Below are 11,782 nucleotides of genomic sequence, written 5' to 3' on the forward strand. Positions count from 1 at the left end.
CCCAGTTAGATAATGCTTTGTGATGTTATGTTAGCTAGCTATCCCCATTTAGATAATGCTTTGTGACGTTATGTTAGCTAGCTAGCCCCAGTTAGATAATGTGTTTCACTTAGTCAGTAGTTTCTCATTTCTTCTGAGTGGCGCAGCGGACTAAGGCACTGCATCATAGTGCTAGAGGCATCACTACAGACCTGGGTTTGATCCCGGGCTGTATCACAACCAGCCGAGATCGGGAGTCCCATAGGGCAGTGCACAATTGGCCCAGCGTCGTCCGGGTTAGGGGAGGGTTTGGCCGGGGTAGGCCGTCATTGCAAATAATAATCGGTTCTTAACTGACTTGCCTAGTTAAATATAGGTTAAATGAAATGATTGTATTTTCCCTGGTGCACTCGTTCATTAGTATACAGTATAATCTAATCTGTTCAAAACAGTGGCAGCATGTGCAGCAGTGGTCATTCAGATTTTGACATGCAAAAGTGAAATAGGTGTATTTACGTTGTTGTTTAAATGCACAGGTTGATTTATATATTTCTCAAAGAAACTAGCGGTTTGAAAACTTAGCCTCATAATTCTGTCATGCTGCTTTGTTGACAACAACCACCTCGCGCCAGGGTATTCAGCCAATCAGCGGCCACCGCTGTTTGAACTTCCGAGCTGGTTTAACGTTGTACCAGAGCAACAAGCTAGCAAGCTTCTGTGTGCAGAGCAGCACTATAATTAAAAACACATCTTACCTTTTTGTAGTTAATAAATCCAATGTGAAACGTGATAACTATAGTATCCTTAACTAGCAATGAAAAAGTAAATCCATTCTTCTGTAATTAAACATCTCTCCATGAATTCTGAACACTTGTAATGTCATCAGTAGGATACAGTAACATAGGCTACAGTAACTTAGGCTACAGTAACCTAGGCTACAGTAACCTAGGCTTCAGAGGGGAGGGGCAGGTAGCCTACATGCACACCCACTGGCAAAGATTTCCAGCAGGCGGAAGGTGGAATAATGCCGTGTTCATGTGCTAGTCGGAAGTATGACATTTTAGACTTGCTAACTGGTTGTAGTTTATGCCGCAGTTCAACCAGTTAACAAGTCAAACATTTTTGAGTTTCCTAATTCCGAATGGCACGTGAATGCGGCATAAGTCTCAGAGTGAGGGCTTTGCATAGGCGCTTTGTTGTGATTTTTGTGGGACTGGAAAAAAATGCTTGGAAAGTAAAATAACTTTCCCATGCTTTTAAAATAACGTTGATATTCCGGAACAGTATAGATCACTTTTGTTTTTCGGTTCGGGTTCTATTTCTCAAATAATTGAGTTATTTTCTGGGTTCTGTTCCTTGAACTGGTTCCAACCCTAGGTTAGCCCTCAATATGTCCTCATAGCTCACAGTTTCCGTGTGTGTGTATATTTGTTTGTGTGTGTGTGTGTGTGTGTGTGTGTGTGTGTGTGTGTGTGTGTGTGTGTGTGTGTGTGTGTGTGTGTGTGTAAGTGTGTGTGTGTGTCTGCTTTAGTGTGTGTGTATGAGGAAGAGGGTAGTTGAAAATGCCCTCACACTGTGGGTAACTATTATGGGATACTTACAGCTGATCCGGGCTCTCCAGCCTCTCCGGGATTGCCTTGGAAACCTTGTGGACCCTGGGATAGAAGAGAAGAAAATAGAGAGGGCAGATTAGAGACGTCTGTGAAGTGAACCTGATGACCTTAGATGGCTATTGTTCTTTTAATAATGTGTAATATTCCCTTTGATTTCTTAGCTGATATTACTGTAAGGATATACTACAGGAGGTTTAAAATATACACTGGTGTTTTTGATAAACCTAAAAGTATGGTAAAAGTACAACAATAACGGATCTATGATGGCCTCACTAGTTTAGAATTCCTCAAGAGTAAGTTTTGGTAGAGATAGCATGTGATATCCTCTACTGTGTGTATGCTATCTTCTTACTCAGCGAACTCCAAATACCCCAGCAATATCAAATCACACCAAACCAGAGTGTTTTCCTATTCCCCTCCAGGGGCCATGTCTCTACCAAGAGGAGGGTGGGGGGAAAAAAATGCAGTGGTTCCCCAAATCATGGGCTTCATGCTCAGTCATGTCCCCTGGCTGGCTGGCAATACCTTCCACTTGAATTACTTTAGAGGAGAGGTAGGAGAGGAGCTGAGCTGAGGGGCTTTGGGTGGAGGGCTGAGGAACATACATGGGTTCAAATAGGATTTGATCTCTTTCAAGTACTTTAGCTACGATTGCCTGGAGCAATAGGACTAATAGAATAGTCACAGAACTGTAATCCCCGTCCATCTGGCTCTCCAGGCAGACTCAAACAAATGTTTACACTATTTGAAACACCTTCAATACTATTTGAGCCCTATGAAAGGTAAATTGTCAGGTGCTGCACTGCATGTCTGTATGTCTGTCTGTCTGTCTGTCTGCGGTAGGATAAACACCTGCAGCTTGCAGCTGGGACATGAAGGTATTCAATGCCATCTTTCTACTCTGGAAGGGAATGTAGCACAGGAACAAATAAAGCTACAGTGTGTGGAACAATGTCTACTCTGTGGTCTACACCTGCATTACTTGCTGTTTGTGGTTTTAGGCTGGGTTTCTGTACAGCACTTTGTGACATCGGCTGATGTAAAAAGGGCTTTATAAATAAATGTGATTGATTTGGTTGATTGTTATGCAGTAACCATAACCATTCTGCTGTGTGCAGTAACCATAGTAACCATATCTAATGTCTACTCTGTGTTTACGTTATGCTATAGACTCTCTGTATTAGTTTCACGTCATGTATTCATTCACTGTTTGATTCAGGCCTTCATCTATACACATTCAGCATGAAGAGAACTAGACTACTGACTAATAATTCAACTCAATACAAAACTTTGTGAAGTTCTTTGACGGAGCACTATGGGACAAACTACTGTAAAGAACCACAGCCATATCATAATGTACCAGTAGACTGTATATCTGTATATGATTAGAAATGTATATATGGCTCTGGACTGAACTAAAAGTGGTTGTGAGCATCTACAGTACCCAATGTTATATAAGGTTATAACTTTCAGGGCTTGTAGCCGGGAGTGTGTGTATGTGCGCATGTGTGTGTGTGTGTGTGTGTGTGTGTGTGTGTTTATTTGCAGGTACTTACAGGAGCTCCAGAGGGGCCAGGTGGCCCTCGAGGACCCATAGGGCCCTGGGGGAGAAAGAGAGACAGACGAGACGTTAGATAATAACAACATAATCACAACCTCAACCAACCTTCAAACAATTCAACGTTAAAAAATATGTTAGTTTCTCATTTTCATAATGAACTTTGACATATTTCAGAATGGGGGGGTGCAGAGATAGACGTGTGTTTTTCCACTTAAACTTCTCCCTTCTCTTGTGTTAGAAAACATATTATTATTGGCTTATTCCACTCAGCAACACAAACTCATTACCCCGCCTCCCGTCTCCCACCTGCCTGCCTCCTGTCTGCCTCCTGCCTGCCTCCTGTCTGCCTCCTGCCTGCCTCCTGCCTGCCTCCTGCCTGCCACCTGCCTCCTGTCTGCCTCCTGTCTCCCTCCTGCCTCCTGTCTGCCTCCTGCCTGCCTCCTGCCTCCCACCTGCCTCCCGTCTGCCTCCTGTCTCCCTCCTGCCTCCTGTCTGCCTCCTGCCTGCCTCCTGCCTCCCACCTGCCTCCCGTCTGCCTCCTGTCTCCCTCCTGCCTCCTGTCTGCCTCCTGCCTGCCTCCTGCCTGCCACCTGCCTCCTGTCTGCCTCCTGTCTCCCTCCTTCCTGCCCCCTTTCTCCCTCCTGCCTGCTACCCGCCTCCTGTCTCCCTCATGCCTGCTACCTGTCTCCCTCCTGCCTGCCCCCTTTCTCCCTCCTGCCTGCTACCCGCCTCCTGTCTCCCTCCTGCCTGCTACCTGTCCCCCTCCTGCCTCCTGCCTGTCAGAACCATAAATTGTTTTGGAATTCCACATTCAGACTCCTTCTCTCTTTTTCTACCTCTCTCCCCTCTCTTTCTCTCTCTCGTTCTCTCTCTTTCTTTCTCCCTCTGTTTTCTCTCTCTCGCTCTCTCTCTTTCTCTCTCTCTCTCTCTCTCTCTCTCTCTCTCTCTCCCTCCCTCCCTCCCTCCCTCCCCCTCTCTCTCTCTCTTTCTCTCTCTGTAGTTCAGAGGTCAGGGCCAGAAGTGTTGTACTCTGAAGTGGGAGGCTTGAACCCACGTTAGCCACCTTGTTTCTTCATTAATAAGATCATAAAAGCAGTGGGTGAAATCCTCAACGTAATCCTTGCGCTGCTCACTGATCTAACGTTAATCTCCTCCAGTTTATAAAGACTTATCTTGTCAGCAGGTGTAATACTCTTGTCAACTCAACCTCATCGTGCATCGTTACTCAGAGCTCAGAGACAGAGAGACGTTTCACATTCTATACAGGTGATGAGCCAAATCTGTCACACAGAGAAAATCATTACATGACCAAAAACAAAACGATGAGAAAATGTACCTGATCTGGAGTTTAGTGAGAATGTCGAGGGCTTGCATCTGAAACCACACCCTATTCCCTACATAGTGTACTACTTATGACCAGAGATCTATGGGTACTGGGCAAAAGCAGTGCACTAAGTAGGGGAGAAGTAGTCCACTATAAAGGGAATAGGGTGGCATTTCAGTCGCAGACTAGACTTTATCACTAAGAAAAATGAAGACGTTAAAATAATAAAACATATGATTTCCACTCCTCCACTCATGAAAGGGCACTTGGACAACAGTAAGACAACCTTTTATGCTCTCTAAAACACAGTATTCATAGTGTTGGTGTTTAGACTGATTATAGTGGAGAAATGCAGGGCAGCAGCCAAAGCAAACGTCCCTGAGACAGCACAGAGCAGTTACTGACAGGAAGGGAATGGAAAGTCATCTTTTCAGCAGGGCGCACTGCGGACAAATCCACCGCCGCAACGGACTAGCGGCTTATCAATGGCGCTCTATGTCCATTCGTAGGCGGAGTGTGGGTGAATGTTTGGAGTCTGTGTGTGTGTGTTTGGGTGGTGTGGCTCACTGCCTCAGTGAAGACACTGTGTTAGGGAACAGGGGGTGTAGGTAGAGATGTAGGGGGTTGACTCTCAGTGAAGAAGCTGTGTTAGGGAACAGGGGGTGTAGGTAGAGACGTAGGGAGTTGACTCTCAGTGAAGACGCTGTGTTAGGGAACAGGGGGTGTAGGTAGAGACGTAGGGGGGTGACTCTCAGTGAAGACACTGTGTTAGGGAACAGGGGGTGTAGGTAGAGATGTAGGGGGTTGACTCTCAGTGAAGACACTGTGTTAGGGAACAGGGGGTGTAGGTAGAGATGTAGGGGGTTGACTCTCAGTGAAGACACTGTGTTAGGGAACAGGGGGTGTAGGTAGAGATGTAGGGGGTTGACTCTCAGTGAAGACACTGTGTTAGGGACCAGGGGGTGTAGGTAGAGATGTAGGGGGTTGACTCTCAGTGAAGAAGCTGTGTTAGGGAACAGGGGGTGTAGGTAGAGATGTAGGGAGTTGGCTCTCAGTGAAGATACTGTGTTAGGGAACAAGGGGTGTAGGTAGAGATGTAGGGGGTTGACTCTCAGTGAAGACGCTGTGTTAGGGAACAGGGGGTGTAGGTAGAGACGTAGGGAGTTGACTCGCAGTGAAGACACTGTATTAGGGAACAGGGGGTGTAGGTAGAGACGTAGGGAGTTGACTCTCAGTGAAGACACTGTTAGGGACCAGGGGGTGTAGGTAGAGATGTAGGGAGTTGGCTCTCAGTGAAGATACTGTGTTAGGGAACAGGGGGTGTAGATAGAGATGTAGGGGGTTGACTCTCAGTGAAGATGCTGTGTTAGGGAACAGGGGGTGTAGGTAGAGACGTAGGGAGTTGACTCTCAGTGAAGACACTGTGTTAGGGACCAGGGGGTGTAGGTAGAGACGTAGGGAGTTGACTCTCAGTGAAGACACTGTTAGGGACCAGGGGGTGTAGGTAGAGACGTAGGGGGGTGACTCTCAGTGAAGACACTGTGTTAGGGACCAGGGGGTGTAGGTAGAGACGTAGGGGGGTGACTCTCAGTGAAGACACTGTGTTAGGGAACAAGGGGTGTAGGTAGAGACGTAGGGGGGTGACTCTCAGTGAAGACGCTGTGTTAGGGAACAGGGGGTGTAGGTAGAGACGTAGGGGGTTGACTCTCAGTGAAGATGCTGTGTTAGGGAACAGGGGGTGTAGGTAGAGACGTAGGGGGTTGACTCTCAGTGAAGATGCTGTGTTAGGGACCAGGGGGTGTAGGTAGAGACGTAGGGGGTTGACTCTCATTGAAGATGCTGTGTTAGGGAACAGGGGGTGTAGGTAGAGACGTAGGGGGTTGACTCTCAGTGAAGATGCTGTGTTAGGGACCAGGGGGTGTAGGTAGAGACGTAGGGAGTTGACTCTCAGTGAAGATGCTGTGTTTGGGAACAGGGGGTGTAGGTAGAGACGTAGGGGGTTGACTCTCAGTGAAGATGCTGTGTTAGGGACCAGGGGGTGTAGGTAGAGACGTAGGGAGTTGACTCTCAGTGAAGATGCTGTGTTAGGGAACAGGGGGTGTAGGTAGAGATGTAGGGGGTTGACTCTCAGTGAAGACGCTGTGTTAGGGACCAGGGGGTGTAGGTAGAGACGTAGGGGGTTGACTCTAGTGAGTGTGCTCTTCTTTTCCCTCTGGCTGAGAGACTGGAGGTGATGCCAGCTGGATGTGATGCCAGCTGGATGTGATGCCAGCTGCCAGCCAGCTCGTTGGAGTTTTCAGTAAACTCCAAAAAATTAAATAATGAAGACCAAGTCTGTTTTCCCCAAATTAAAACCCTGGATGCTCCATAGGAGGGTGTTGGCCCAAACCTAACCCTGGATGCTCCATAGGGGGGTGTTGGTCCAAACCTAACCCTGGATGCTCCATAGGAGGGTGTTGGCCCAAACTAAACCCTGGATGCTCCATAGGGGGGTGTTGGCCCAAACCTAACCCTGGATGCTCCATAGGGGGGTGTTGGCCCAAACCTAACCATGGATGCTCCATAGGAGGGTGTTGGCCCAAACCTAACCCTGGATGCTCCATAGGGGGGTGTTGGCCCAAACCTAACTCTGGATGCTCCATAGGAGGGTGTTGGCCCAAACCTAACCCTGGATGCTCCATAGGAGGGTGTTGGCCCAAACCTAACCCTGGATGCTCCATAGGAGGGTGTTGGCCCAAACCTAACCCTGGATGCTCCATAGGAGGGTGTTGGCCCAAACCTAACCCTGGATGCTCCATAGGAGGGTGTTGGCCCAAACCTAACCCTGGATGCTCCATAGGAGGGTGTTGGCCCAAACCTAACCCTGGATGCTCCATAGGAGGGTGTTGGCCCAAACTAAACCCTGGATGCTCCATAGGGAGGTGTTGGCCCAAACCTAACCCTGGATGCTCCATAGGAGGGTGTTGGTCCAAACCTAACCCTGGATGCTCCATAGGAGGGTGTTGGCCCAAACCTAACTCTGGATGCTCCATAGGGGGGTGTTGGCCCAAACCTAACCCTGGATGCTCCATAGGGGGTGTTGGCCCAAACCTAACCCTGGATGCTCCATAGGGGGGTGTTGGCCCAAACCTAACCCTGGATGCTCCATAGGAGGGTGTTGGCCCAAACCTAACTCTGGATGCTCCATAGGATGTTATGATGTATCTCATAATCTCTCTCACCATTGGTCCTTGCATCACGCCCATCTGTGCTCCGCCAGCCTTCTCGTCAAATCCTCCAGCCATCTGAGCAGCAAAGTTCTGTTGGAAGACAAATTGCATCAATAAGGCACTGTAATATGACCACAGAAATATTTGAACACTCTCGTCATAACAGTAGGCATATATCTATCATGGTAGTCTACTCTCAGACAGCACAGCATGACTAAATAGGATCAGTGTGTCTCTGTCTGTGTGACAACAGTAGACGGTAGAGGGGATGGATACCAGATCAACAACAGTAGATGGTAGAGGGGATAGATACCAGATCAACAACAGTAGATGGTAGAGGGGATAGATACCAGATCAACAACAGTAGATGGTAGAGGGGATAGATACCAGATCAACAACAGTAGATGGTAGAGGGGATAGATACCAGATCAACAACAGTAGATAATAGAGGGGATAGATACCAGATCAACAACAGTAGATGGTAGAGGGGATAGATACCAGATCAACAACAGTAGATGGTAGAGGGGATAGATACCAGATCAACAACAGTAGATGGTAGAGGTGATAGATACCAGATCAACAACAGTAGATGCTAGAGGGGATAGATACCAGATCAACAACAGTAGATGGTAGAGGGGATAGATACCAGATCAACAACAGTAGATGGTAGAGGGGATAGATACCAGATCAACAACAGTAGATGGTAGAGGGGATAGATACCAGATCAACAACAGTAGATGGTAGAGGGGATAGATACCAGATCAACAACAGTAGATGGTAGAGGGGATAGATACCAGATCAACAACAGTAGATGGTAGAGGGGATAGATACCAGATCAACAACAGTAGTTGGTAGAGGGGATAGATACCAGATCAACAACAGTAGTTGGTAGAGGGGATAGATACCAGATCAACAACAGTAGATGGTAGAGGGGATAGATACAAGTTCAACAACAGTAGATGGTAGAGGGGATAGATACCAGATCAACAACAGTAGAGACAGTGAGCGGTGTACTATAACTATATTCATCTGTCTCCACCAAATATCTCCTTGTGTTTTCTTCAAAGCCCCTCCCCTCTTCTCCCCTTTCCTCTCCTCCCCTCTTCTCCCCTTCCCTCCTTCCTCTCCTCCTCTCGTCTCTCCTTCCTCTCCTCCCCTCTCCTCCCCTCCTTCCTCTCCTCCCCTCTTCTCCCCTTCCCAAAATATATAATGCTACCTCCTGTCTATCCACCTCCCTCTCCCTCTCCCTCCTTCCTCCCCTCTTTTCTCAGGAATGAAAAACATTCCACCGTGTCTCTCTCTATCCCACCATTCTAGACTGCCATTTCTTTGCCTAGTTCTTCTGTGCAAAACCTCTCACAATATTACAACCTTTCACTATCACACCCTTTCACTATCACACCCTTTCACTATCACACCCTTTCACTGTTGCAACTTTTCACTATTACACCCTTTCACTATTACACCATATTACACCCTTTCACTTCCCATTTTCAACCCCAAAGTCTTTATTGATAGAATTAGCTAGCCCACTCCTTGTCATTTTGAGATACACCTCCATGATCCATAAAAGAGGAAAGCACATCCATTTTGCTCTCTGCATGTGCTTTCCCTTTCACACGTTGATATATTTTGGGACTATAGCACCACAAACTGCTATTTCAGATATTTCTGCAGAGATACTTACTCCTCCAAGGCCGGGAGGTCCGTTAGGGCCTGAGGGTCCAGGGGGGCCGGGGTTACCAGGGGTACCAGGCTCGCCATCTCTGCCACGGGGCCCGGGACTGCCCTGAGACGGGAGACAGATAGAGGAGTTAGATGAATAATTCCTCAAGTCCATAAGAATAAGTTAGGAGTAGAAATAGTATGTCATCTGAATAGGGAATCTTCCTCGAAAGCTGAAAGCTTTTATATTTCTTTCAAATTTTATCCCAAATGGACAATAAAAATGCTGAACTTTGAACATCACTACACTTCAACATCAAATAAATCAATGTCCTTGGCAGTCACAGTAGAAATAAGTTGATCCACAGGAGGACGTTTAAATATAATACAATCTCACAAAAATTGCAAAGAAAAAAAATTGTGTGGTGATCCGATACTTCAGATGAAAATGTCAAGTCAGGGACATGAAACTGCCCATCAGCAATGTGAGACAATAATAATATCCACTGACAGTTCTCTTAGAGAGGTACAGTAGGTGCCATTTTGTTTTCAAAATGACTATTTCTAGATCTGTAGGTGCTGGTACTCTGCACAGGGTAGTCCCATGCCATCAGCTAAAACTAAAATCACCAGAAGAGAAAGGACAATCTAGGCTAATTGTACTTTACTGAGAAAAAGTCTGAATATAGGATAAAGTCCAGAAGAATTCATATGCAGTGGATCAGATTTTGATCACTTAGGACACTGCCGTAATTATTTGGGCAACTGTTTTCAAACTATCCCACTTGGCAACTGAACACCAATTTATATCGTTATTCAGTAATAATAAATTCATTTTAAAAAACAACTGATTTTACATTAAAAAAATGTTGAGAAAAAAAATCCAGAAATCCAGCATGTAAACAGCCTCTATTCCAAGATGCAGCCTGCGGCATGTTACTACCTGGAATACATGATTACAACCTGGCCAGGCAGATATTGTTACAGCAACCTAATACCAACTGTGTCCTTTCCAAACACTTCCTGATAACTACATGAAATGAAGGGTTGGCAAACATTTCCCTCAGTCAACGGATGATGTCAACCAGCCCTTTGCTGTGAGTCATTGATGTTTGACTTTGCGAGTTACAGACAGTTCATGTCAAAACGTGTGAGTGTTATGTCTATGTACTTAAAGTTGTATTAAAACTCAATAGTAGAATCTAAACCGGTATATTTCTTTAATCACCGTAATCCGTAGTCCCAATAATAGGTGTTATGGAGATGAGATGTAGCTCATTCAACAACCAGAGGAAAAAGTTGACAGGTAAAAAGGTTTGAAGCACATGTCTGGGAAACCCAGCATACCACACTGCATGCTCTGACAAATGATCCTTCAAGGAATGTGTTCACAACACTGTGTGAGTTCATTCCTCTTTCATCTTGGTGCAAAGACTTAATTGCAAATGTTTCTATAGTAGCAGGTACAAAATAATAATACAAAAATGCCAAATTGGAAAAGCAAATTGTAGACTGAAAATGTGAATAAAAGAGTAATTGTAAAAATAAAAAACATCTCCATTATCAAAGATGAAAACATGCTGGAGCTGACCTGAGGACAATATATCCAGTGTTATAACCAGGGTTGGGGTCAATTCCATTTCATTTCCAGTCAATTTAGAAAGTAAAAGAAATTCCAATTCCACATCTGGCACTTGCTAACCACTTCCTGTTCACCTGGCTGGGTCAGAGACTATTAGCTAAACTTGACAGATTCACAGAGATCAGGTGCATTGTCCCTGTCAAATAAATCTACCAGAGTTATGTAAGTAAAATCATTGGCGGCATAAGCAAATACTGTGCACATTCCACTCAGAGCCAACCATTTTAGCCAACAGAGCAAGAGACAAGTCTGTCAGTATGTGAGCAGCAGTTGGCGTGACGTCACCAATGGTGTGATGTCACCAATGTACTCCAGCCAACATGCTACGGGCCAGTTTCACATCCACTACAGACAGAACAATGAACCAACGGGCCAGTTTCACATCCACTACAGACACAACAATGAACCAACAGGCCAGTTTCACATCCACTACAGACACAACAATGAACCAACGGGCCAGTTTCACATCCACTACAGACACAACAATGAACCAACAGGCCAGTTTCACATCCACTACAGACACAACAATGAACCAACGGGCCAGTTTCACATCCACTACAGACACAACAATGAACCAACAGGCCAGTTTCACATCCACTACAGACACAACAATGAACCAACGGGCCAGTTTCACATCCACTACAGACACAACAATGAACCAACAGGCCAGTTTCACATCCACTACAGACACAACAATGAACCAACAGGCCAGTTTCACATCCACTACAGACACAACAATGAACCAACAGGCCAGTTTCACATCCACTACAGACACAACAATGAACCAAC

At 46.0% G+C, this 11,782-nt stretch overlaps 1 protein-coding gene across 1 annotated transcript in view; it reads right to left on the bottom strand.

Moving 5' to 3' along the window:
• The window catches only part of LOC106583712 (collagen alpha-1(II) chain), an 89,842-nt gene that overhangs the window by 64,917 nt on the left and 13,143 nt on the right, over window positions 1-11,782 (bottom strand). The window contains 4 exon segments of the mRNA XM_014168237.2: window positions 1,581-1,634; window positions 3,149-3,193; window positions 7,699-7,776; window positions 9,374-9,475. Of these exon segments, the coding sequence (XP_014023712.2) occupies window positions 1,581-1,634; window positions 3,149-3,193; window positions 7,699-7,776; window positions 9,374-9,475 (279 nt within the window).

Source organism: Salmo salar, chromosome ssa22 (assembly GCF_905237065.1).
Source record: "Salmo salar chromosome ssa22, Ssal_v3.1, whole genome shotgun sequence".
Taxonomy (NCBI): Eukaryota; Metazoa; Chordata; class Actinopteri; order Salmoniformes; family Salmonidae; genus Salmo; species Salmo salar.